The sequence below is a fragment of the Halyomorpha halys genome, unplaced genomic scaffold, assembly GCF_000696795.3.
Source record: "Halyomorpha halys isolate HHAL.00 unplaced genomic scaffold, Hhal_1.1 Scaffold53.1, whole genome shotgun sequence".
NCBI classification, from domain to species: Eukaryota; Metazoa; Arthropoda; class Insecta; order Hemiptera; family Pentatomidae; genus Halyomorpha; species Halyomorpha halys.
In genome coordinates, this window is record NW_027109243.1 from 1395528 (window position 1) to 1419443 (window position 23916).

The window sequence follows — 23916 nt, forward strand, 5'->3', positions numbered from 1 at the left end:
TTTTCGGCCAAGACTCCCATTGGAGTCCTATACTGCCTAACCATGGTTGGGGGTCAAAGTTCTTCATTTTGTGGGACCGCCACTCAATGAAAAAAGTCAACGTCCCAGGCCGGATTCGAACCAGCAACTGTGTGGGTTCTGGTGCCCTCCTGGGGTCCACGCAGCCAAATTAATTGGGTAACTAATGTTTCTTAATTAAGTAAAAATCTGGCAGTCCAATGTGATTCTGAACAAAACTCCTTGCACAACCGTTGATCTGGTGACACTATTTCCTATAGTACCCCTGACCCTTCATGGGTTGTAGTGGTACATATTTTAATTTTTAATATTAAGGCCTATCTGAACATATGGTGTTGAGCTTTGGTGCTCCACTAAACCATAAAAGTTCTCTTCTATTCATTCCTCACAATCCAAAATCCTTAATGCTTCTTACTTTGTCACAGATTAAGTCTTTCCTCAGGACCTTGATGTTCCATATGTTGCCAATTTGTCCCAAAACCAGATAACAAATCTTCCATGATAAGCTTCCCAACTACTGAAACCCACTTGTTTCTAACCTAGTTTCTACTTCATTACCTTATAGTCCTCCTAGATGTCTGAAAAGAAGATGACCTTGAGATCTTCTCTAGAAATGTTATCGGAGTTCTATCAATGGTTAGATTCTTAACATGTCTGTGTCATGTCATTACATAACTAACATCAAATTTAATTGTTTTGTATATTTGTAATGCAGTTTTAAATATCAATAAATAAATTAAAATAAAAAAAAAAAAGAGATTCCTTTTTTTTCGGTTCATCAAAAACTCTGAAATACAAATTTTTTAACAATGACTCTTTGATATTCAAATGTTTTTATGTTGAAAATATAATAATAGTGTATGATTATATTTGTTTTTAATTTTGGTTTCTGTTCACAGGTGCACCCTTATGGATGAGGAAGTCAGTATGGACTTCCTCTCGTTTGTAATTCTTTCATCTGTGTAAGTAGAGCAATATTTTATAAAGGATTATTTATAAATGATATTTTGAATATGCTAGGAGAAATGTCTGTTATGGGAATTTTATTTGACCATTTATAACATTCTCAGTCTCTATTAGTCTTAAGATAGGTGCAATACTTGAAATAATTCTTCTAACCAATGTAATTTTAAAATAGAGAACTTTTATTCTATTTCGTATAAATACTTCAAAAAGGTTTTTATTTTGTTTTGTTATGTCAAAGTTATATCCTTTTATTTTAACTACTACTATTATTTTATTTTATTTTCTGATATTTTTCCATATGTCAGATTAGTTTATTTTTATTATATTATCATTAATAGGGTAATTGATCCGGCTGCGAAAGATAATTATTTATTCTGTTATTGTAGCTATGAGTTAACCCTGTGGGTTTGGGGGCTCTCTGGGGTCCACCCAGCCTCATAAAGTGGGTATCCTTAATTGGGGAAAAAAAGCGGTCAAGCGTGATTATGACCGAATCACCTCCTTGCACAACTGTTCGTCTAGTTACAGTACTTCCTTACAAAGTACTGCACCCCTGACTCTTCCTAGGTTATAGCAGTACCTATTTATTTTTATTTTTATCATTAATAGGAACGTGATCATGAACAAAGCACCTTGCACAACCATTGTTTAAGAAACAGTACTTCCTTACAAAGTACAAAAACCTCTGACCTTCATGAGCTGTAGCAGTACCGATTTTCTTATTATCTTTTCTTAACATTAATATTTTTATTCATTTGTTTTGTAGAAATAATTTATTAAAGTATATAGAAATATATTTATTTTAAATCATATATGTATTTTTTTATATAGTAATATTACTTTGTTTTATTTTGTTTATCTTTCTTCAAACATTAAATAAACTGTGTTACTTATAAAAAATGTATAAGCTTTCATGCTCTCATTTAAAATGCAATTTTTTTTGCATTTATTTTTGTAAGAAATCTTTGGTTACCATACCATTCTTGTTTTGTGATTATTAGTTGTATTTCTTCCTTGATGAATGTGAATGTACCACAAATTGATTTGATACAATAATACAGCACAGGAAACTTGCGATAACCTTAATTGCCCTCAATAAAATTTATTACATCAGTGGTGAATTTTCTTAATGTTTGTATACAACTTCCTGCCATTTATCACAATTTAATGATATTTTAAGTAGAAATAATCAGTGCATTAAATAAGAGTCCTAGCAAGATAATAAAATATTATTTTTTGCTTAAATTGAAATAATACTAAGATGTACAAAAATTCAAATTATATGCTAATAATTAAATTTTTTTTTTAATGTATGTTTTTAGTGTAAAATATAAAATAAAAAAATATAAAATATAAACTGGCTAACTCCTGTCACTGTTAAATAAAATTTTGAAGATTATTTAATTTTTTTTTTATTTACCGCTAGATAAAGTTTATTCGTTTTATTTTAATTTAAAACCTTATTTCAGTCTATACTGGCTATAAACGTATTTAGTTATCTTCTCGTATATTTTTTTCATATTGGATTGTAGATAGATATTCTCATTCTTGTTATTGTTGTTGTTGGCTTTAGGGCGTAAAACCCTGAGGTCATCAACGCCCATTCATTCTTGTTATTATTATATTTCTATTTGAGGTATATAATTTTTCTGTGTAATATGTTTATTGTCTCTCCCTTATTCCTCAGTTAATTTGAAATTTCTAACATTTAAGTAATAAAAAATTTCTTATATAATTTTTTTTGGTCACTTTGACTTAACAATTACTTTTTATATATAATTTTATCATTAAGAAATGAAATACTGTATATTGTTGCTTTTCCTGGATAGTGGTATATCTGCCTGCACCAAATTCAGGCTACAGAATTGATAAAACTGTGAAATTATCAGGAATTATTATTAATCGTTGAGTATTTAACAGTTTTTTCAATACTAAAAAAGCGTAAATTTGGTTAAGGCAGAGGTAGATAGTAAAAAAAAAATGTAACTGAAGCGCTCAGTTGTAAAACATGATAACTGCAAAAATGAATACTTTTACAATGTTAAATTGTTTGTTAATTACAATATTTTGTCTTCAACCAGGAGTTGCTTACCATAACTTAATATCAATACTATTGTCTTAAAAAAAAAAATTCCATAAGATTTTTTCAACTATTTATGAAATCAGCCTTAAAGAAAAAAAAATTATAAAAACTGCAATTTATGAAAAATATCAGTTACCAATGTTTTATAACCAAACACCTTAATTAGCAAAATTTTCCCTTGATTTTTTCATAATATGTCAATTTATTTTAATAGAATACAATGTTATCTCATTAAGTGATTTTGGTTCACAAATAATTCGCAGTAAATTTTTTTTTCTTTATAATTTTTAATTTATTAAAGATAAGTTGTATCAGATTGAAACATAAAAAAAAAAAAAAACTTATTTAAATATTATCTGTTAAAAATCAAAACTACAACTTATTCAACAGTCAAGCCGATAAACTACTATTACTAATTAAATATTTTTATGTTTCAGTATAGATATTTTTAAATTTAATTAAATTTTTTCCAGGCCCTCTTGAAAGCAAAATGCTTATCAAAGAATATAGGATCCCGCTGCCTCTCACCGTAGAGGAGTACCGCATTGCACAACTTTATATGATAGCAGTAAGTTATAAAATAATGTTTCTTATGTGCATTTATTACATTTATACAAATAATGTTTATTTAATTTATGCTTGTTAAATTAAGTATAATCATAATTTTAATGTGAAGTTTCGAATGCATAGGATATATCAAGGTTCAAAAATATTTGGTATATAAGTCTTGGAAGTATAATTGATGCGAACAACTTCCATCTTTAGTCATTGGGTTTTCTTAGGGTTAATCCTTATATTTGAGGATGATGATTATTATGTAGCAATTTCTTATTACCAAAAAGCTGAATTTACTGAACCGATCAGATTTTGGCCTAGTTATTTTCAATAATTGTATTTTTTCTTTGTTCCTTTTATTTTATATACCATTTATTACTTAATACAGTTCCTCCTTAGGTTTGAGCAAACAATTATTCCATTTTCAACTTAGGCCATGGATCATCTGATCTACTGAAAGTACTTAATTGTTTTGTCATATATGCCAAATTGTGTAAAATTACTCCCCATGTCTGTTTTTTAAAAAATAAAAATCAAGGTGTACTCTAAATCCTCAAACCCGTATCTATTAGTCTTTAATGAGAGAAGTGAGCAATATCAGCAAAAATTAATATAATGCTTTATTAATCAATATTAATATAAATATAAAAAAGCTACTGTTGCACAGTTCTCTCATTGGGGTCTGATAGGCCTGGGTTTGAATATTCAGAATCTATCACCATCTTGATTATTATTAAAAGTAGATATGGCGAGTTTTTTTAGAACGTGCTCTCAAATATTTTTGTATATTAGAACCTTCTTTGGTGTCTCAAGGTGCCCACATGTCAAAAGTATGATTTAGTCCAAGCAGCAAATATCATATTGTGAAGGGCTTTGAATTTGGCAAATTCTAAGATTAATCTAGGAATGTCACAATACAAGAAGATTAAATTCATAAAGGAAGAAAACATGTTATTGTAATCAAATTTAAAGAGTATTTCGTAACACCAATGACCCTTAAGGATTACGTAAAAACACATTAAAAAGAAAAGAAATATAATTATGTTTAAAGATAATAATTTTGTTAGCAAAATGTATTTTAATGTAACTGTCATCTTGTAATTTTTTTTTATAAATAAAGTAAACGACTGTAGTTTTACTTCACTATTTACAAAACCTCTCTTTGATTGATTATTTATTTTTCTTTAGAACCGACCATTTCATAAATAACTATTAAAAATGGATCTCAGAAGTGTATTTCTTCTGAAAATAAATTAATATGAGAAGAAACTGAATTGTATGTTTATTAACTTTTATTTTTTATAGATTATATCATGAACTTTTATTTAGTCAATTAAAAATTTTAATTTAATAAATTAAATTTATAAAATACAGTCTAATCTCTGTAATCCGAACTGATTGCTGCATCGGGGTGTTTGGATTATGGAAAGTATTTGGAAAAATGGTGTAAAAAAATTCAACGATATAAATGTACTTAACTATTTTTATTTATTTAATTTTTTTTTTTTTACATATTTTATTGGAAATTTCACAGTTTGAAGTTTTAAAAAGTTAATCTTTTTTAAAGAAGTCGGTTTTTTTTTTGGTTTTTTTCTGAGACTTCTGCTAAAACTTCTTCCCTGCTTCTTCTCTCAGATGTTGTAAGAGAAGTACTTGCTGCCACGGTAAATCATTTCCTGTTGCCCACAGACTGTGATTGAAATGTGACTCTGCTTCTTCTGCTTCTTTATTGGCGTTAGTTCCTCAACTTGTCTTTCAACTTCTTCTTTTTCATTAGTAGAGACTTCTATAACACCCTGTACAATTTCCTCATGAGTTTTAAATGTGAACTCATTCTCCTCATGACCTTCAACCTCTTCATCAACATCTATATCATTCATTTATACTTTTAATGAAAAAAATAATGTTTGGATCACCAACAAAATTTGGATTATACCTATTTCTACTATTAATTAAGTTAGTTTTACGGAATCAAATGATATATGCAATAGGTATTATGTATTTCTAATTTCAAGAAAATATATTATGAACACTTTAATAGGAATTAGATTACCCGAAATTGAAACTGTCGAAAATTTCCCCTTTTGATTACAATAACTTGCCTGTATAGATCGGGACGTTATAACTGTCCTTTACACATTTGCACTTTTATTTGAAAAAAAAAATGTTATTACTTACTGAGTTCCCTTAAAAAAAATTACTTTTTTTTTATGCCAGTTCGGATTACTGGAGTGTTCGAACTACCAGAGTTCAAATTACCAAGATTACACTGTATGAATAACTTTACAGGTCTCTTATCATTCAATCATATATCATCTAACACTCTTAAGTGTTTAAGTTTATTTAATCTACTTGTTAATATTCCTTTTATTTGTTAGGTTTATTTAATTTGTTTTCTATTTTTCACTTATGAGTTAATTAATATTTCATTTACAATTATCTACTTTTTTGTCAGAAAAAAAGCCGTGAAGAAAGCAGAGGAGCTGGAAGCGGTGTCGAAATCCTTTTAAATGATCCTTACGAAGATGGACCTGGTGGTAAAGGTCAATATACACGCAAACTTTATCACGTTGGAAGTCATTTACCAGGTAAGAAAATGAATTATTATTATTTAATTTGATATTTTATTATTAATTATAAGACCTATGCATGGAGCTACTCAAAAGAAACGAAACAAGTTTGCTATCGAAATTAATGATCAGTTACTAATGCACTGGTGACTTGATCCACCTACTCCAGATAACTTAAGTATCCCAACCAGATGTCCATTCTTTGTGAATATGAAAACAGGACATGGTCATAATCTTTCATAATAAATCTATTCTTTAAAAACAAAAAAATAACAAGACAATATAAAGCTCATAACCATAATTATACATTACTAAAAATAACGACAAAATTACACATAAAACCATGAATACCAAGCTCAACAAACAAAGCCAAAGATGTTTACAAGTTGAATAAAAAAAACAAAACAATTCCACTTAAAAAACTAAACAATAAAATATATTTTAAAAAACAAGTATTAATAGTTTAATATAAAACAATGATTTTGTAAATCATAAATAGGGTTTAACCTTTAAAACTTCAGTAAAAAGAACTAACTCATCTCCAATCTCCAAAATTGGTATTTTTATATACTGTTTACTGAATTTGTTAAAATTTTTATTATTAAGAATAATTATTCTATCAATAATTTTATTAGCATTAAATCACACTTTAAGAATAGGACTAATTCTTATTTTACAAACAATAACTGTCGCTGTAATCATTGGATATATAATAAAATTCTTCTCCTTTTCATATATTATTATCATTATTATATCAAGTGGTATTGTTTATTTAATAAATCAAGAGTAGCATCAAACGAAAAAATTAATTTATCAGTAAAAAACATTATAATGTTCATTTTATTAAGAATCATAATTTACAGTACAATAATTCAATATAATATTAATCTTTTTACTAGTTATCTAAATTATAATGAATCAATTAAATTAATTAAACTATTCAACTCAATAACAGCACAAATCACAATTATATTAATTATTTACTTATTTATTACTATAATTGTTATCTCCAATATTGCAAAAACCAATCAAGGGTCCCTCAAATAAAGAACTAATATGAATAAACCTATTCTGATTTTGATTATAGTGGTGAAATTAAAAAAAGTGGTGATAATATCCTAGTATTAGAGAAAGAGAAAAGAAAGTTTTTGGGTTCATAAATACGTTGAAAGATTATATGTGAAACTTTCAAATTTCCTACTTTTTTATTGCATGTTCGAAGAGAGTTATTTAAATTTGGTGGAACTGATTTTCGGGAGTCAAACAAGGAGGCAGCCCTCTGTTGTTCTTGTTGTTCATGGATGAAGTGGTATCCATTTGCAAGAGAAGAACGGATAGGACATTTCTGGGATGAAGGAATCTTAATCCTGTAGTGATACAGCTTCTCATCTATGCCGATGACGTGATATTGATTCTGGAATCAGTGGAAAAGTTGCAACTGGCGGTTATGAGATGGTATGAAGAGCTCCAATGTTAGGTGATAGACGGATCTGGAAAGGTGGACTCAGAAATATCTAACAGGATTAACAAGGCAAATGCAGTTTACTACCAGATATGTAACACTGTGGTAGGGAAGAGAGAAGTAGGCAAAGATCCCAAACTACACATCTTCAAGACAGTATATCTACCAAACTTTTGTATGGACGGTGAGTTGGATATTAACAGACCGACAAGAGAATCACCACTGCCAATATGAAATTTTTGCAAAGGACTATTGGAAAAACAAGGAGGGAGCGAGTTCGCAATGAAAGAATCGGTCAGGAACTGCAGATAGGCCCACTGAAAGAGCTCCTGGAAACTCATCAGCTAAAGTGGTTTGGCTATGTTAACAGAATGGACGACCACAGAGATCCTCTAAAGACTATGAAATATTTCCCAGATGGCAGAAGAGCTAGGGGCTGCCCTAGGATATCATTTCTTGACTACATTGAGTGACTCTGTAGGGTGAGGGGGAAGGACCTCCGACAGACTAGGAACCTTACGAGAAATAGGGAAGAATGGCAAAGTATGGCAAGGCAAAGGGATGGCCAAAGTGGCAACATATGGAACATTGAGGTCCTGATGGATGATTTTATTTGTGACAAAGTGAAGAGATTAAGGATTTTGGATTGTATGAATTGGATATGAGAGGAATTTGATGATTTAGTGGAGCCCCAAAGCTCAACGCCCATTAATAACTTATTCCGCTCCTGTTTGGAGCTCTACTTGTGACTAACTATAGGCTATTAGAGATCATTTAAAAATGTTTAAAGATAGTGAATAACTAACTATCCTTGCTTCATCAGAATTCCAAGTATTTTGTCTGACTTTCAGCTCTCGACGAGAATAAACTGTTCACAAAACATTTTCTCTGTTACTCCTATTTTCAACAAACTATTCATACAAAAAATAGAAGACTACAACAAGATATCACTAAAAAGATTAGCCCAAAAATGTACCAAACATATACTAATGGGCAAAACTTTAAACCTGAATTGTACAAAATTTGTTTGTTCTATATATATTATTTTTTAACCTAATGTATTAATTCTTCATTTCTTCACTATTTTACCTACTATATTGGCCTTTTTAATGACTTTTTCTTTTCATTGTGTTGGGTTTTTCCCTAACTGTTTAAAACTATAAAATGTGTAAAAAATAAAATTGAAATCACCTCCGTGTATCATGCAGAAGGTATTTGCACCTGAAAATGTACCATGTATATGTTACAACCTTTTGGCAATCTGTATATAGTAATAAATAAAAACGAATATTTGAAAAAAAAGAAGAGATTAATTACTCTCTTCAGAGCAACTGGAAAATTACTAAAGTTTATTCACTTGATACTTACAATGATTCAATACTAACTTGTTAGTAACTAGTAGTGCTATCTATAACATACTAATGTTTATGTTGATTATGGCTCATCGTGAACTAGTTTGTAATTGAATTCACTGATCTGATTCTTTTCAGTAGCTCCTTGTATAGACACCTAAAGAGTAAAGCTTTTCATCTAATAAACTTCTTTTTTTTTTTCATAGGTTGGCTAAAAAGTCTCTTACCGAAATCAGCATTGTGTGTCGAGGAAGAAGCATGGAACGCTTACCCTTACACGAAAACTCGTTATACCTGTCCTTTTGTTGAAAAGTTTTTGTTGGAAATAGAAACTTACTATTTCGCAGATAATGGACATCAAGAAAATGTGTTCAAACTGACAGGAAATGATCTGCGCAGTAGGATTGTTGGTAATGGCTTTACTTCAATAATTATTTATGAACCATTTCTAATGTAATTAGTATAAATCTTTTTAAACTATAAAAAAAATTAACCAATTTCAATACATAAAATTAATTCTAAATCAGTAATTTAATCTAATTTAAATTAAATAAATAATATGTTTCACTATTATTACTATCTTTGAACTAAAAAAATAAATTATTATTTTTGTTTTCTCTCAAGGGATTAAAAGGCATTTTTTGTATTGCCAAATTTTTGCCCATAAAGGGATCATGAGATCACTCAATTTTCATTTGCAACTAATAGGTTGCATTAGTCAAACATTATTGAAGGTGTACTTCTGCAAAGTATACATTAATAAAAGAACTTATCAGTTAGACATAGGAATGAATGAATTATAAAAAGTTTGGAAAAGAGCAAAAGTTTGTCTATACTGTGGTACCTCGACACAACAAAAACCTCAATATAATTTTTTTTTTTTAAATATTACTTTAATACCTGATCTGCATGGTGGGTCTTACATGGTTATTGTTACAATTTGATGTGTATGAGCCTTTAATTTCTTTTGAAAAATCAAAAAAAGAAGTAGCAATAACTTTCGCAGAACTCAGCTGATCTACACAAAACTTAAGGGGTTTATTAACCGCACCAAATGGCATAAATTTGACCTAATTAAACAAGCCTAATTAGAGCCGGAGTTATAAAGGTCCGTTATAAGAGCCAGAGTTTATTTTAAAAAAAAATTTATTAATTAAATTTATTTTAAAAGTTATTATTCAAACGTTTGAAAAGTTTTTCTATATTTGAAATTAACTTTTCCCCCTTATAAGGGCGTTAACTCTTATTAGTTAAGCATTATTATTGTTTGGAAGACCAGACATTCAGCTTTTCAATGGTTGTTATAAAATAGTTTGAAATAGTAGGCTAAATTATTATGATCGGTTATATGAACAATGCACATCAGGAAAAAACAAAACCCTCCGAATAAATTAATTTCAAACATTTCTAATGTTTAATTTCTTAAGAACTACACTAAAAATGAATATGATTCACTTCGTCCTAAAATAAATTTTGTTGATCCACTTTACTCGAATCCTTATTAAATTTTTATGATTTCTTGTAAATATAAAATCATTTAATGGTAATATTTTTTTTTCTGATTCTTTAGAAAGAGACAACGGTGGTTATATAATAACCGTGAAAAAAAGTATACTTTCTGAGCTATACTCCGAAGTAATGTTTAGTTCCTAAATTTTTTTTTACCTGTCAAATAGGGGATTACAGTAGCTTTAAACCTTCTCATAGTGACATGTAGCATTTTGAAAAACAAAAAAGCCCGTAAATCGGTCAGTAATTGAAAAATTTTCTGTGGATGTACATTCAAACCATTCCTTTTATTTTTGGGTTGGCCGACAGGCACGTTACCACGCTGCTACTCTCACCTTCCATTATTATGATTTGGTAACATAAATTAAACAAATATATGCGATAAGGAACAAACAGAAATTTATATTATGTTTTAAAAGCTATATCGATATTTTTTATTCTTTTTACCACAAAACTCAAGGCTCAATCTATATCAGATAGTAACATAGAGGGACTCTGTGTCTTGGGTACATATAGTGAAATTAAAATTATACACAAAACACACATTCAAAAAAATATTAGTTGGTACCTCAATGCGTATGTAGGTAAAATTGTATCAACAATTAACATCAGGTGGAAAAAAAATTTCCTGAACAAATCAAGGTGAAAGATTTGCTTGGATTTTTGTATGAATTTTCTTTGCATTTTATAATTTCAAAGGGCACTAAAAATTAATATAAAACGGACAAAGATTCGACTGGTCCCTTTTATATATATAGATATTGGTAAATTACTTATTTTTCCCAATAACTGATTTTGCTTCACCAAATGACCATATCTGCCTGTATTTTTTCTTAACTCCACATAATTACTCAGTATATTATGATTAAAATTAGCTATATACGTGAGTGTTTAGTTATAAATATTGTTTATTTAGATATTACTAGATCCTTATTTTTATCGTATTCTTGTATCATCTTGTTTTATTCTCATTATTATATTAATTCACTAATTGTAAGTTTGCAGCATTATTATTCACTTCGAAGTCCTTTCAGTTATTTTTATTATTATTATTTTTTTATTTTATTTTTTTTACTTTATTTTCATTTTATTATTTGTTAATTGAACTATTAGTTGTATCACTAGAGATCAATTTAGAGATCAATCTATCTTATAAATTTTAGTGTTTTCCAAAGGCACTACTAGTCAAAATATCAATTAATAAATTTCATTTATATCTATCATTTTTATGTGTTATTTTAGCACCAACCGATAAATGTTGTCATCTGGTTGAACCCTATTTGATGTAATTTTCTAAATAAATAAAATATATATATCTTTCCTTATTTCGGTAAAGTTAATTGACTTGAGAAACCTCATTAGTCAAACAAATTTAAATTTGAACACTACAATGATTCTTATTGTCTTAATTGTATTAAATGAGAGTTTCAGAGTCAGTCACAATTTAATTATTAGCCATTTTGGATTGCCATGAAAGATTACGATTGAGCCTGGACTGTACTCCAAAAATCATGAATGAATGTGAATCTCTGTGACCATAGATGGACAAAAAATAGCTATAGTTAAAACTGATAGCTGAAATTGTCTTGGATACGATCCTTATTCATGAATGAACCATTGATGAATAAATATCGTATATTTCTCAAATAAATAATTCAGTTGAATGAAGGGAAAACAAAAGTGCCTTAAGTCAGGTTTCATTTATTCGATGAAATAAAATGTTCTAAGATTAGTTCTTCGCCGATATCTGAATTTTTTTTATTCTTTGATTTTAAAGTTTGATTAGTTACATAAATTTTATTTAAAGTAATTATTGTCATTAAATAAATCAATATTATATCCAATATCAGTCTCAACACTTTATTTATTCATTTGTCCTATGTTTCGGCCTTTCTAGCCATCTTCAGGGACATCTTCAATATAAAAATCCTTCTCACATAAATTATTATTTTCTATTTGCAGGCTATTCTGCCCAGGTCATTTCTTTATTTAAAGTTAAAACCTCTTTATTTAAATTTTAAAACCATTCATTCATTTATTCTATAAGATTGTCCACAGTATCAAACACCACACCATATAACAAACCCTTTATCCAATAAGTGGTGATAGGGATGAATAAAGGGTTTGTTATATGGTGTGGTGTTTGATACTGTGGACAATCTTATAGAATAAATGAATGAATGGTTTTAAAATTTAAATAAAGAGGTTTTAACTTTAAATAAAGAAATGACCTGGGCAGAATAGCCTGCAAATAGAAAATAATAATTTATGTGAGAAGGATTTTTATATTGAAGATGTCCCTGAAGATGGCTAGAAAGGCCGAAACGTAGGACAAATGAATAAATAAAGTGTTGAGACTGATATTGGATATAATATTGATTTATTTAATAAAAATTTACCTTGTCTCAAAAAATTTTTGAAATAATATAATTAAAGTAATTATTGTCATTTATAGATTTGATTGATGTTGTAAAAGACCAACCTCATGGTACTGACTACGTCAGAGAAGAAGATCCTGCGTTATATGTTTCAGAAAAAACCAATCGTGGCCCTTTAGCTGAAACATGGCTCAAAGATTATTGGGAAGAATGTCAAGTAAGATCTATATTATCATATTTGGTTTCATAATCATACTTTATATATTTTATTATTATTATTAAATTGATCTAAGACTTGGTACCTTTTATTTATTTATTTTTTTGTAGGATAAAAAAATGCCCCTCCCTAATGGGAAGTCCATCATGTGTGCCTATAAATTATGTAAAGTTGAATTCCGGTATTGGGGCATGCAGACTAAATTAGAAAAATTCATCCATGATGTTGGTGAGTCTCTTTTACATATTTTTTTATCCTTTTTAATAGCTTATGACAAAAATATTTTTAATTTTTTTTTTTTCATATTCAAGCTTTGCGCAAAACAATGGTACGGGCTCATAGGCAAGCGTGGGCATGGCAAGATGAATGGTATGGCCTCACCATGGATGATATTAGGCAGATTGAAAGGCAAACACAAGAAGCCTTAAAAATGACTATGTCAGGTAAAAATCCTGCAGTACCAGATCTGTTAATAAGTAGAGATAGGAAAGAGCTCAGTCAATAACATAAAAAACCATCTTTTCATAGGTCAATTTTTTTTTTTTTTTACAATTAAAGAACCAGTTGTAATTGTAGCGAGTGTGATGATACAGTTGATGAGCATGTGTGAAAATAGTTGATATATCACCTTATCTATCAATGCTAGGCTGAAATGTTTTATCTGTTCAAGTATAGCAAGTGTCTGGGCTATAGAGTGCGACATTTACATCGTGTTAAAAGGAGAAAAAATAAACTTTTTTACTTTATTTATAATTTTAACACTTTCTCGAGACTGGTTAATATTGTTTAAATAAATAAAATTTTATCCGTTTTAGTCTCGAAACATTTTTCATTCCTTTATAAGTCCGACATTTTAGTCATTACGGCCATCCTCAAGGACAATCTATCACACACAGCTTTTACTACATATACGATCTTCAACAATTTCAAATAAATAACAATATTATTAATAGATTATCACAGCTTAATACAATTTTAGAACCAAATCATTTAAAAAACAACTTCATACAGTCTAGTCTGCCTAGGTCATTCATATAAGTCCACAAATTAATTAGTCAATTGTTCACATTAAATTAAAAATTAAAATTATTTACCACAGTCAACCTTCTTTGTCAAAATTTATCACAACAATATTTGTCTTTTCATTAATTTTAACAATAAAAGTTGACTGTGGTAAATAATTTTAATTTTTAATTTAATATGAATAATTGACTAATTAGAGTAAATTGTGGATTTATATGAATGACCTGGGCTGAGTAGCCTGCATGAAGTTGTTTTTTAAATGATTTGGTTCTAAAATTGTATTAAGGTATGATAATCTATTAATAATATTGTTATTTGTTTGGAATTATTGAAGATTATTAGTGTAATAAAAGCTGTGTATGATAGATTATCCTTGAGGATGGCCGTATTGGCCGATACGTCGGACTTATAAAGGGATAAAAAATGTTTTGAGACCAAAATGGATAAAATTTATATAAACAATAATAATAATAATGTATTTATATAAACAATATTAACCAGTCTCAAGAAAGTGTTAACATTATAAATAAAGTAAAAAAGTTTATTCGACTAGTCATTTCTGACAGACAGAGAGGGGGCATCTACAGCAGCGATTCCTAAACTTTTTTTGCCACAGCATCCTTATTAGGCTCAAAAAATTTCATGGCACCCTTGTTGAGAAATGTTGGCACAATTATCCCTTGAGCAGTTGAATGCATTAGAAAAGAAGAAAAAAATTAGTGCAAAGTAAATGCTAGAATGCACTGAATATTTGCTATTCAGCATGGCATATGCTTGGGACAACTAATTTGAAAATCGCTGGTGTACAGCGTATGAACCTATTCTAACTATGGTCGGGGATCAAGTTTTCATTTTATTTTGACAAAAATAAAATTTCACTTCCCAGACTGGATTCAAAAAAGCATAGTCACTCAGCTAAAAACTGCATATACAGGGCAGTTATCCTCGGATTATCGAGCATGTTCTAACCAAGGGGGAAAGTCAAATTTTCATTCCGTGAGGCTACCGTGTAATAGAATTCAGCCCCTCCAGGCTGAAATTGAACTAGTTGCGAGGTTGCTTAAGTGACATGTTAACTCTCTCAGCTACAAACAGCCTCTTAACAGAAATTTATTTATGTAGCAGTAAAAAAATGTTTAAAGACTCAAATCTTTAAGATGACCCTATGTGCCATAACTTACTCCTTTTTCTTATCACAAGTCTTTATGTGGGGTGGCAGCATTACTTGTATACCTAAAATTTCCAATTGAACATTTACATGTATTTAAAACTGCAAAATACATTTGATTCCAGATTTTCTCTACACCGTTGCTCAATCAAACTTTTTTAAAATTTCCAAAATTCAATATTTTAGATTTGAAGTTTTAATAAAAACCAAAAAAAAAAAATCTATTTTTCACCATTCTCCTTTTCTTAAAGAAAAAAAAATGTATATTTTGTTTACAAATTGCTCTATTTTTTTTGCTGTGGTGACAAAATCAAAGGGGCCTGGAGTGTTACTGTCTCTTTTCTTAGAAACGCAAGAACAATGTGTTGTGCCCTTCAGCCTTAAGCTGTTAAATAAATATAACAAATATTTACAAATGTGTGCCACTGTTTATTTGTGCATTGGATAATTATTTCTTCTTTCTATCATACATCAATATTTATCAATCAATACATTATGATTATATTTTTGTTATGATACAAAATTATAATGCATGTTTATTATCATAAACTCTAAAACTTAAAACATATACATAAATGTTGAATATTTCACAATTTATTATTAATTTTTATGTCAGTTCCTATTTTTTAATGTTCTTTTTAACATATCTTCTCTTTTATCCGACAGTTTCCCAGTAAATGATCTGGAAATAACACTAACTCAATATTTCCATTCTTGGATATAAAATTAAAAAAAAAAAAGAAAAAGTAAGTTGATTTTCAATAGTAAATAAAAAAGTTACTTTTTATACAAATCATATGAAAAACTGCATAGAAGCAAAATTAGTGTATGGAAAGAATTAGCAGTTATAGTTAAATATCTATAAATTAAATTTTCACATTATAGGAATTTCTATATATCAAACTATATAGAATGTTTGCAATTTAAAAATTTAATATGCATGCCAATTCCGGTATTACGTAGAAAAATTCACGTAAGGAACAAAAGCATTCTAAAGTGTATGACATGGCCTGGGAATTTATTTCTAACATTCTTTGAGGAGTTCTTCCTCTCTCTAAACCAATTCCTTCCAGCATAAAAATTTTACTGAAATGTATTGAATACTATATGCATTAAACATTTTAAATGTACCTTCAAGTTTAACATATAGAAGTTTTAAATCAGTTAATAAAATTTTAGTGAAAATATAATTCTTCTTTCACTACTGGTTCCGATTTTCATAGCTTAGTAGTTCAGGAATAATGTTCCAGTTCAGGAAATGTCATGTTGATGACTTAGTTAAATTTCTCAGCTACTTTGATGTATTGTCAATGTTAAATTTCGAGATGGTACGAGTGAAGTTAAAATCATGATACTCAGAGTTTGACCATGAAATGTGATTCTCTATGTGGTCTTTACAAAGAAAAGTAAAACCTACAGAAAAAAGGAATAGACCAAAGAAAAAATGTTTATGAAAGTAAACTATGTTCGGAATATATATTTGTCGTAATATTGGGTAAATAACAAGTGAAATTATGATTTTTTAAAAATGACTAAATTTTATGTCTGGTATAAAGAAAATTTATTATAAGTATTAAATTTTCAAATTTGATAAATTATCAAACAATTGTATGTTTAAAGAAATATTCGTTAATTGTAAAACTGAACATGTGAATACTGCAATGTGAAGTCTGTGTTTTTCACCTCTATATGAAAACATTGGTACCTACTTTTTGGGATCTAAGAAAAAACCATATTGATTTTACACACTAGTAGAGTTTATTTGTGTAAGAAAGTTTCGAGCCCAATTTGGTTTTTAAAAGAATAATTTATTAAATATTGTAAAAGAACCATTATTGAACAAATTGTTAAGTTAGTTATTATTTTATTTTTATTAGTGAGTATATACCATAAATTGTGGATTGTTAATAAAATAAAGTGTATAGTATCTGTTCGGCTATATGCATATGTTATGTTGTGGTGGTTGATTTTTGAAATTGTGACAATAAAGTTTTATTTTTTTATTTTTCTTATTTTTTGTTCCTTTTTTTCTTTTTGAATGAACAGGACAGATATTATGATATCATGGAATAAGTCTTGTACATTGAGAGTAAGTAATCAACGTCAATACTATATTTTAAAGATTATACTACAATGACTGTGATGTGTTTATAGTTAACTGTAGATTCAATTTGATGAAAAGGTGGTCAGGTGTGCAGTAACCAGAGCAATAAACAGAAATAAGTAAAACTTTTATTTGTGCCGACGTTTTGGAATAAATTTCTGACTTTTATTCAGGCTAAAAAAACCAAATGAAGATAACAACCACAATTAAGTGAAACCGAAATACTGAAAGATCGTTGATTGACTGTTTACTGTATATAATATGAAGATGGCCCAGTTGCGATCAAAAGAACTCGAATAATTATTAAACTATTTAATTTGAGCCAGCATTTAACCCCACATTGCAGGGCTTCATCAAGACTAAAAAAGATACAAACAAATAAAATAATATAACAAAGTTTTTACTTGAGTAGATTACATAGAATAAAAGTAAACTAGGGTATAGCTAAATTAAAAAAAAAAAAATTAAATTATTATATAAACTTTCACATATTTTAAACCATTTTATTAATAAAGTAGTAAATTAATTTACTTTGTTCATTTTTATGTAAACTCACATATTTAAAATCATTTTTAGCCATACCTTACTCTTATTTCATGTTCATGTTTTATATTCTCTTACTGTGTTACATAATTTTTGGTTGTAATTTTTTTTAGCTCTGGTGATGTCCTGCAAAGTGGGGCGAAACATTAGCTCACAATAAATAGTTTAATTATTATTTTATAAATAGTTTGAGTTTATTTTAGACATGTGGTTCGTTCTAACTGGGGTTCTGTGGTTGAGTTCATTTTAGGCTAGTTGTCCCAACTGGAGTACAGCAGAACACTGGGGTTGCACTGGTCTCCTCCAGGGGTTCCGTGAAATAATTTAGGGATGTGTTATTTAACGTCGACTCAACACAGTTTTGAAACATACGATCTCAAATTTTCTTTAATTTTGCATAGGTATCCATGCCTCTCTTGGCCTTTGATGAAAAGGCATCATTTTGCACTTTATAATGTAGTTGTTCCGCCATTTACCTACCTCTACCAAAAGGGTTTCATCATTTTCCTACAAATAACAAAAAATGTTGTGAACCACTGTTGTACACCGTCATGATGGCAACTGTCATAAAGTCTACTCCATGGTAGTTGCTGCTGTGGTACTGTCCAGTCAAGAATTACTTTTCTCTGATGCCTAGGAATGGTTCTGGTCCTATAGGAGAGTGCTCAGCCCCGATTCTAGCAAGCTGATCAGCTTTTTTATTACCTGTGATTCCCTTATATTCTGGGACCCACACAAGCTGAAGCTTCTTTAAGCACGCTAATGATTCTAAGGCTTTTTTTCACTCTCTTACCAATGTAGAGGTGACTCCAAGGCTTGAAGGGCAGACAGACTATCTGGAAAGATGGTGATGCCAGTCCTTTCACAGCTAGTGCCTTCAGGGTATAAAGCTGCTGACAAGATGGCAGACACTTCTGCCTGAAAGACAGTCCAGTGTTTGCCTAGTGGAAAGCTTAGTTCTATGCCTAGTTCTTCTATGTAGGAAACCCCTGCCCCTGTTAGTTCTGTCAAATCCATTCTCGATCCATCAGTGAAACAGGGCAGGGTTTCCTCTCTACCCTGGTCCTGGGGTTTCCACTAAACTCTGTACCCAATCCTCTAACTTTGGGTGTAGGTAACTAATCTTGGTGTCTAGAGCGGGTGTTTTATTTAGTAGTAGTGAGCTTCATCTGTCTCTGTCCACTGTCTATTTTCTGCTGCTGTGGTAGTAAAGTATCATTATTTTAATGTGTCAGTAGCATCACTTCCACTTTATGTACTGCCAGCTATCACGTCAATTCTAGTGTTACAATACTGTCATACATTTTACTCTGTGGTAGTGGCTACTACAGTTGCTACAATTATAGTAAATCATTTCCGGATAATATACTATATCTCTAGTATCCATTATTTAAAAAAAAATGTTTAAACATTATTTCAGATATAATTATTTTGCTGTTTTGTGAAATAACAACTGGCTAAAGTGACTGACTCAGTTGTCAAATACGGCTTGCATTGATATCAGATAGCCTAATAGCTCAACTTACAAAATTAATATCTTTTGAACTGATGATAGCAAATAATTTTGGTTTTAACCTAAACGTTTTGTAATGTGTGGATTGATGATAGAATGCAAAAAAACATGCATGTGCACCATTGTAGTGAATTTTGTGTTTTATCTTTTATTCAGCTTCTTTCCAGTATTTAGTCAATAAAACTAAAACATTAAATCTTCACTCCTGTCATTCGTAGTTTTATTTGTTCTAAATTTTGTTCCACTTTCTAATAACCTTTTTTTCATCTATTATAATTCACAACTGTATAAAAAAAAAAAAAAGATGCAATAAGTAAATGTGATAAAGTTTTTAGAACACATGATAATCTTGGAAAGGAACCATCCAATGATAATACTTCAATCATTGCTTTAAATTAGAAGATCCTGTGGCCATCTTCTTTTCTGATACCTTGGAAGATTATCAGGGATTGTTAAGAATAAGAGATTAAGAACTAATGGGTTTATATAAGGATGTATATCTGTTTGGGCCAAATCTACAAAAAATGGGGTATTGAGGTCTTTATGGATGAATTTATCTGTAATGTAATAAGGAACATCAATGATTTTAGATTGGATACGGGAGAGATTTCATGGTTTAGTAGAGTCCCAAAGCTCAATTCCGTATGTCCCAATTGGTCTGATTATCGTAGTGTAAAAGAGTTAACTTTAGAGTTGTATTGGAGTTAGTTAATGGGAAGTTTTAAGCGTTTGTCGTGTAGGTGTAGTGTAATCTGAATGTACGAGCAGTTTCTTGTTGTTTTAGTTTAGTAAGGGGATTCCAAGTAAGTCCCTTATCAAGATGGAGTCTTAAGTAGGGAATCTATTCAGTCCCAACAGTTTTTTGTGGGATATTAAAGAAATATACAGTTGGGTAGACAAAACCTAATTTACATAATTAGACAAAACATTATTTTAACATCACCTGTTCACATCAGCGGCACCTAGCTGTCTTTTAATCATTGACAAAAACTCAAAATATGTAAACATAATGACAAGTAATTGGTAAAGTGAAGATAACTATGAAAATTGTAAAATATTTATATGTTCTTTTTTTTTTTTCCTTAAATTATTTATGGTAGTTTTATTATTAGTAAAAATTAGCAATAGAGTCTCTACAGTTAGTTGATTTCTTCATTGCTCTTCCACCATTGAGGTCAGCGGTGTCTTTACTACTTAGGCCTTCAACCTTTTTTATACATATGGAGCCCTTGTTATTTTCCTTAATCTAATCTAAGAGTTTCACCCTAGCATAGCATTCCTATTTTGTTTAATAGGACTCTTGGTATGTTTTCTTTAATGTTTTCTTAATAATTATGAAAACATCTAAGGTAGATATCCTTAATAAAGATATTTTATACTTATAATTATTACAGTTTGTATTTCTAAATAGTCTTAAGAGGTGTGGGTACCTCATACATAGATTAGTTGAAAGACACTCTCTGAGACAAGTAGTATATGTTAATTTGTTAATAGAAATTGTACATATTATGTCATAATTCTTGTTCTCCCTTCATGTAAAGTACATAAAGTATATCCTTTACTACAGTTTGTATTTCTGAATGTTATATTCTATTTGTATTATTGTAATTAATATTAATGAAACTAAGGAAAGCCAGGCCAAGTACAGAAGTGTGAATTTTTTAAAAATTTATTTTGTTAATAGAGGAAATATCTGGTAATTTATAGTAAATATGATGGATTTATTTAAAATTACGATATATGGCATGTCTCCTAACGGAATAAATTTCAGAAAAATCCCCACTTATACATTTGCCCCTGGATATGAACTTACTTTACTTCCTTTTTTTTTTTCACTTGTATGGATCACATTGTTCAAATATATTGTATTAGTATCCAAAATTCTTTTTCCGGAGAACTTATTAGTACTAAGTAAGTACTACACGAATATGATATAATTAAAATATGAGGCTCTGCATTCCGTATGTAGTCAAATCAATTTGTTTTTTAAATTAATTTAATTTACTGTTATTATTATTATCATACAACTTTGTTTTGTCTGATACTCTCCTTGTTTAAAGTTTATTATATAAAACTTATGGAATGAATTTACAATAAAAGATTTGTAGTTTACCTCCTTTTGCTCATGAAAAACCTAGTTACAATTGACATGTTCATCTGGTTTCTTTTTATAAGTTTCCATTTTATGATTAGTCCTGCGCTGTGGTATATTCCAAAACCAGTCAGGTCCAGTTTCAAATTTTATCCTTTGTCAACCTAGTGCCAAATCTGTTATTTGAAAATAGTTTTGACTGTTTTAGGAATGCAGCTGCCTCCTTTTGTTCGGTTTTATGACGTTAGGTCCAACTGTCAAACATTTATAATTTTGGCTCAGTTATCCAGAGAATAATGTTCATGAGATATTTAAAATATTCTCCTTCAGTTAGATTGACGAGTAAGCAAGTTAATTAGGTTTGATTTGATATGAATGGGTAGAAACAACTTTTTGGATCTATTAAACTTTTCCTCTCGTCGAAATTACTTTCTTCATTGCCACTGGAGCTGTTTCTTTGTTTATAATTCTTCAAAAATATTTTCCAATTTTGTTGAAATATTTGAAACAGAGGCTTCATCTTGTACTTAACAAATATAAGAATGTAATGCCATCAGTTTACTGTTTAGACTCTTTCCAGAGAATATTGATATGCTGAACTAAAAAGATTCTTTATTTTACCCTCAATGTTTTGTCTTAGGTATACTGGATGAACTTTGGATACGCTCCAGACTTATCTGATCCTCCAATATCATACTAAATTAATAAAAGGACACTTTTCGTTCGCATTACTTATTCAGAAATGTTTTCATACTCCATAGTTCCCATAAATATTACACAAACTTTTTAGAGGATTAACAAATCATTCTGAAACCATTATTTTCAAATTAACCACTACACTACGAATAAAAACAAATACTTCTCAAATGTTGAAATATTATGACATGTTAGCAGCACAAAGTCAGAAGGCATTGTGAGATGTGAGAGGTGTGTAAACAAAGGCTTGGTGGCCATTATTTGTCTCGTTTAAACCGGTTCATTCTGGTTTCTTATTTGATTAACTGAAGTATTGAGTGGTATTTAATCAATTATTTATTTAAGGTTGTCCTTGAAATTTAAACTTATTCCTTCCTATCGCGTATATATATACTCTCTTGTAAAGTATGAATTTGTTTCAAGTAGATATAAAGAATATTTTGTACCAACTTATAATTTTTATGAAAAAAAACCTTTCTATAGAAAGTTGAAACAAATTGTTTCATCCAGTCATTTAAGAAATTTAAGTTTAATTTTTATTGCTTCTTAAACTAACTGTGTATTGCGATCTCAGGTTGTTAAATAGCAACTTGAATCAGGACTGATACCTAACAGTGTTAGGCTGTCTAACTAGCCAGGTTAAGCTGTCTCCAGTAGGCTGATGAGACTCTATGGAAGAATGCTTGGGCATTGGTGGATACTTGCCAATGCTAGACACTGGAGCAGCCATCCAAGCGGATGCCTTGCGATCACAGCAAATATATTACCTATCAAAAGGGCACCCTGCGCCCTCCCTTATTTTAATCCATTTTACTTCTACAGTAACTGGAAAAAACGACATTGATGAGGAAATAAAAGCTAGGTTGAAGGTGGGAAATGCTTGTTATTTTTCAATTTCGAAACTGCTTAGTTCGTGCCTTCTATCGAAAAACTTAAAAATTAGAATTTACAAAATCATTATCCTCCCCACTGTTCTTTATGGATGTGAGACGTGGCCTCTTACACTAAGGTATGAATAGCGTTGTAAAGGTTTTCGAAAATAAAGTATTACGCAAAATATTCGGACTGAAAAAGAATGAATTAATGAGAATTTAGAATATTTCACAATGCTGAATTAAGGGACCTACACCCAGTAAATATAATTCAAACTATAGCATTGCGGCATGTAAGATGGGCATGTAAGGTTGTAGGGCTTAGTAACGAGCAGATCCCTAAAATGTTAATAAACGCTGAACCAACAGGTAAACGTCAGACTTGAATCTTGATGATTCAAACACACTCAGTTTGCCCTATTGAGAGAATTGATCCTCACCAACGATAAGTAGTATCACTTTGGTAATAATATTTCCTAAGTAATCAGGTATACAGTGTAATCTTAGTAATCCAAACTAATTGCTGCATGGGGTCGTTCGGATTACTAAAAAGTTTGCATTACCGAAAATATTAAGAAAAATGGTGTAAAAAAATTCAAGAATATTTATGTACTTCATAATTATTTTTATTTTGTTTATTTACTTATTTTAGTGGAACTTTTTCAAAACTGGACAGTTTGAAGTTTAATTTTGTCCAGTAATGGGCAGTGATGATTTGATGTTTTTTATTTTTTTGTACAAATTCTTACTATTCTCATATTATTCATTACCTTCCCATATTATTATTTGTTATCT

The 23916-nt window shown here is 29.6% G+C and overlaps 1 protein-coding gene across 5 annotated transcripts in view; it reads left to right on the forward strand.

Moving 5' to 3' along the window:
- Window positions 1–23916, forward strand: part of rdgB (retinal degeneration B) — a 184052-nt gene that overhangs the window by 112985 nt on the left and 47151 nt on the right. For all 5 annotated transcript variants that reach the window (XR_001344934.2, XM_014438141.2, XM_014438155.2 and 2 more), the window contains 7 exons: window positions 918–980; window positions 3541–3635; window positions 6078–6210; window positions 9213–9416; window positions 12971–13110; window positions 13221–13338; window positions 13422–13553. Coding sequence is in view for 4 of the 5 variants with exons in the window: in XM_014438141.2 (XP_014293627.1) it covers window positions 3558–3635; window positions 6078–6210; window positions 9213–9416; window positions 12971–13110; window positions 13221–13338; window positions 13422–13553 (805 nt within the window). In the remaining variant the exon portion in view is untranslated. The remainder of the gene's footprint in view (window positions 1–917; window positions 981–3540; window positions 3636–6077; window positions 6211–9212; window positions 9417–12970; window positions 13111–13220; window positions 13339–13421; window positions 13554–23916) is intronic.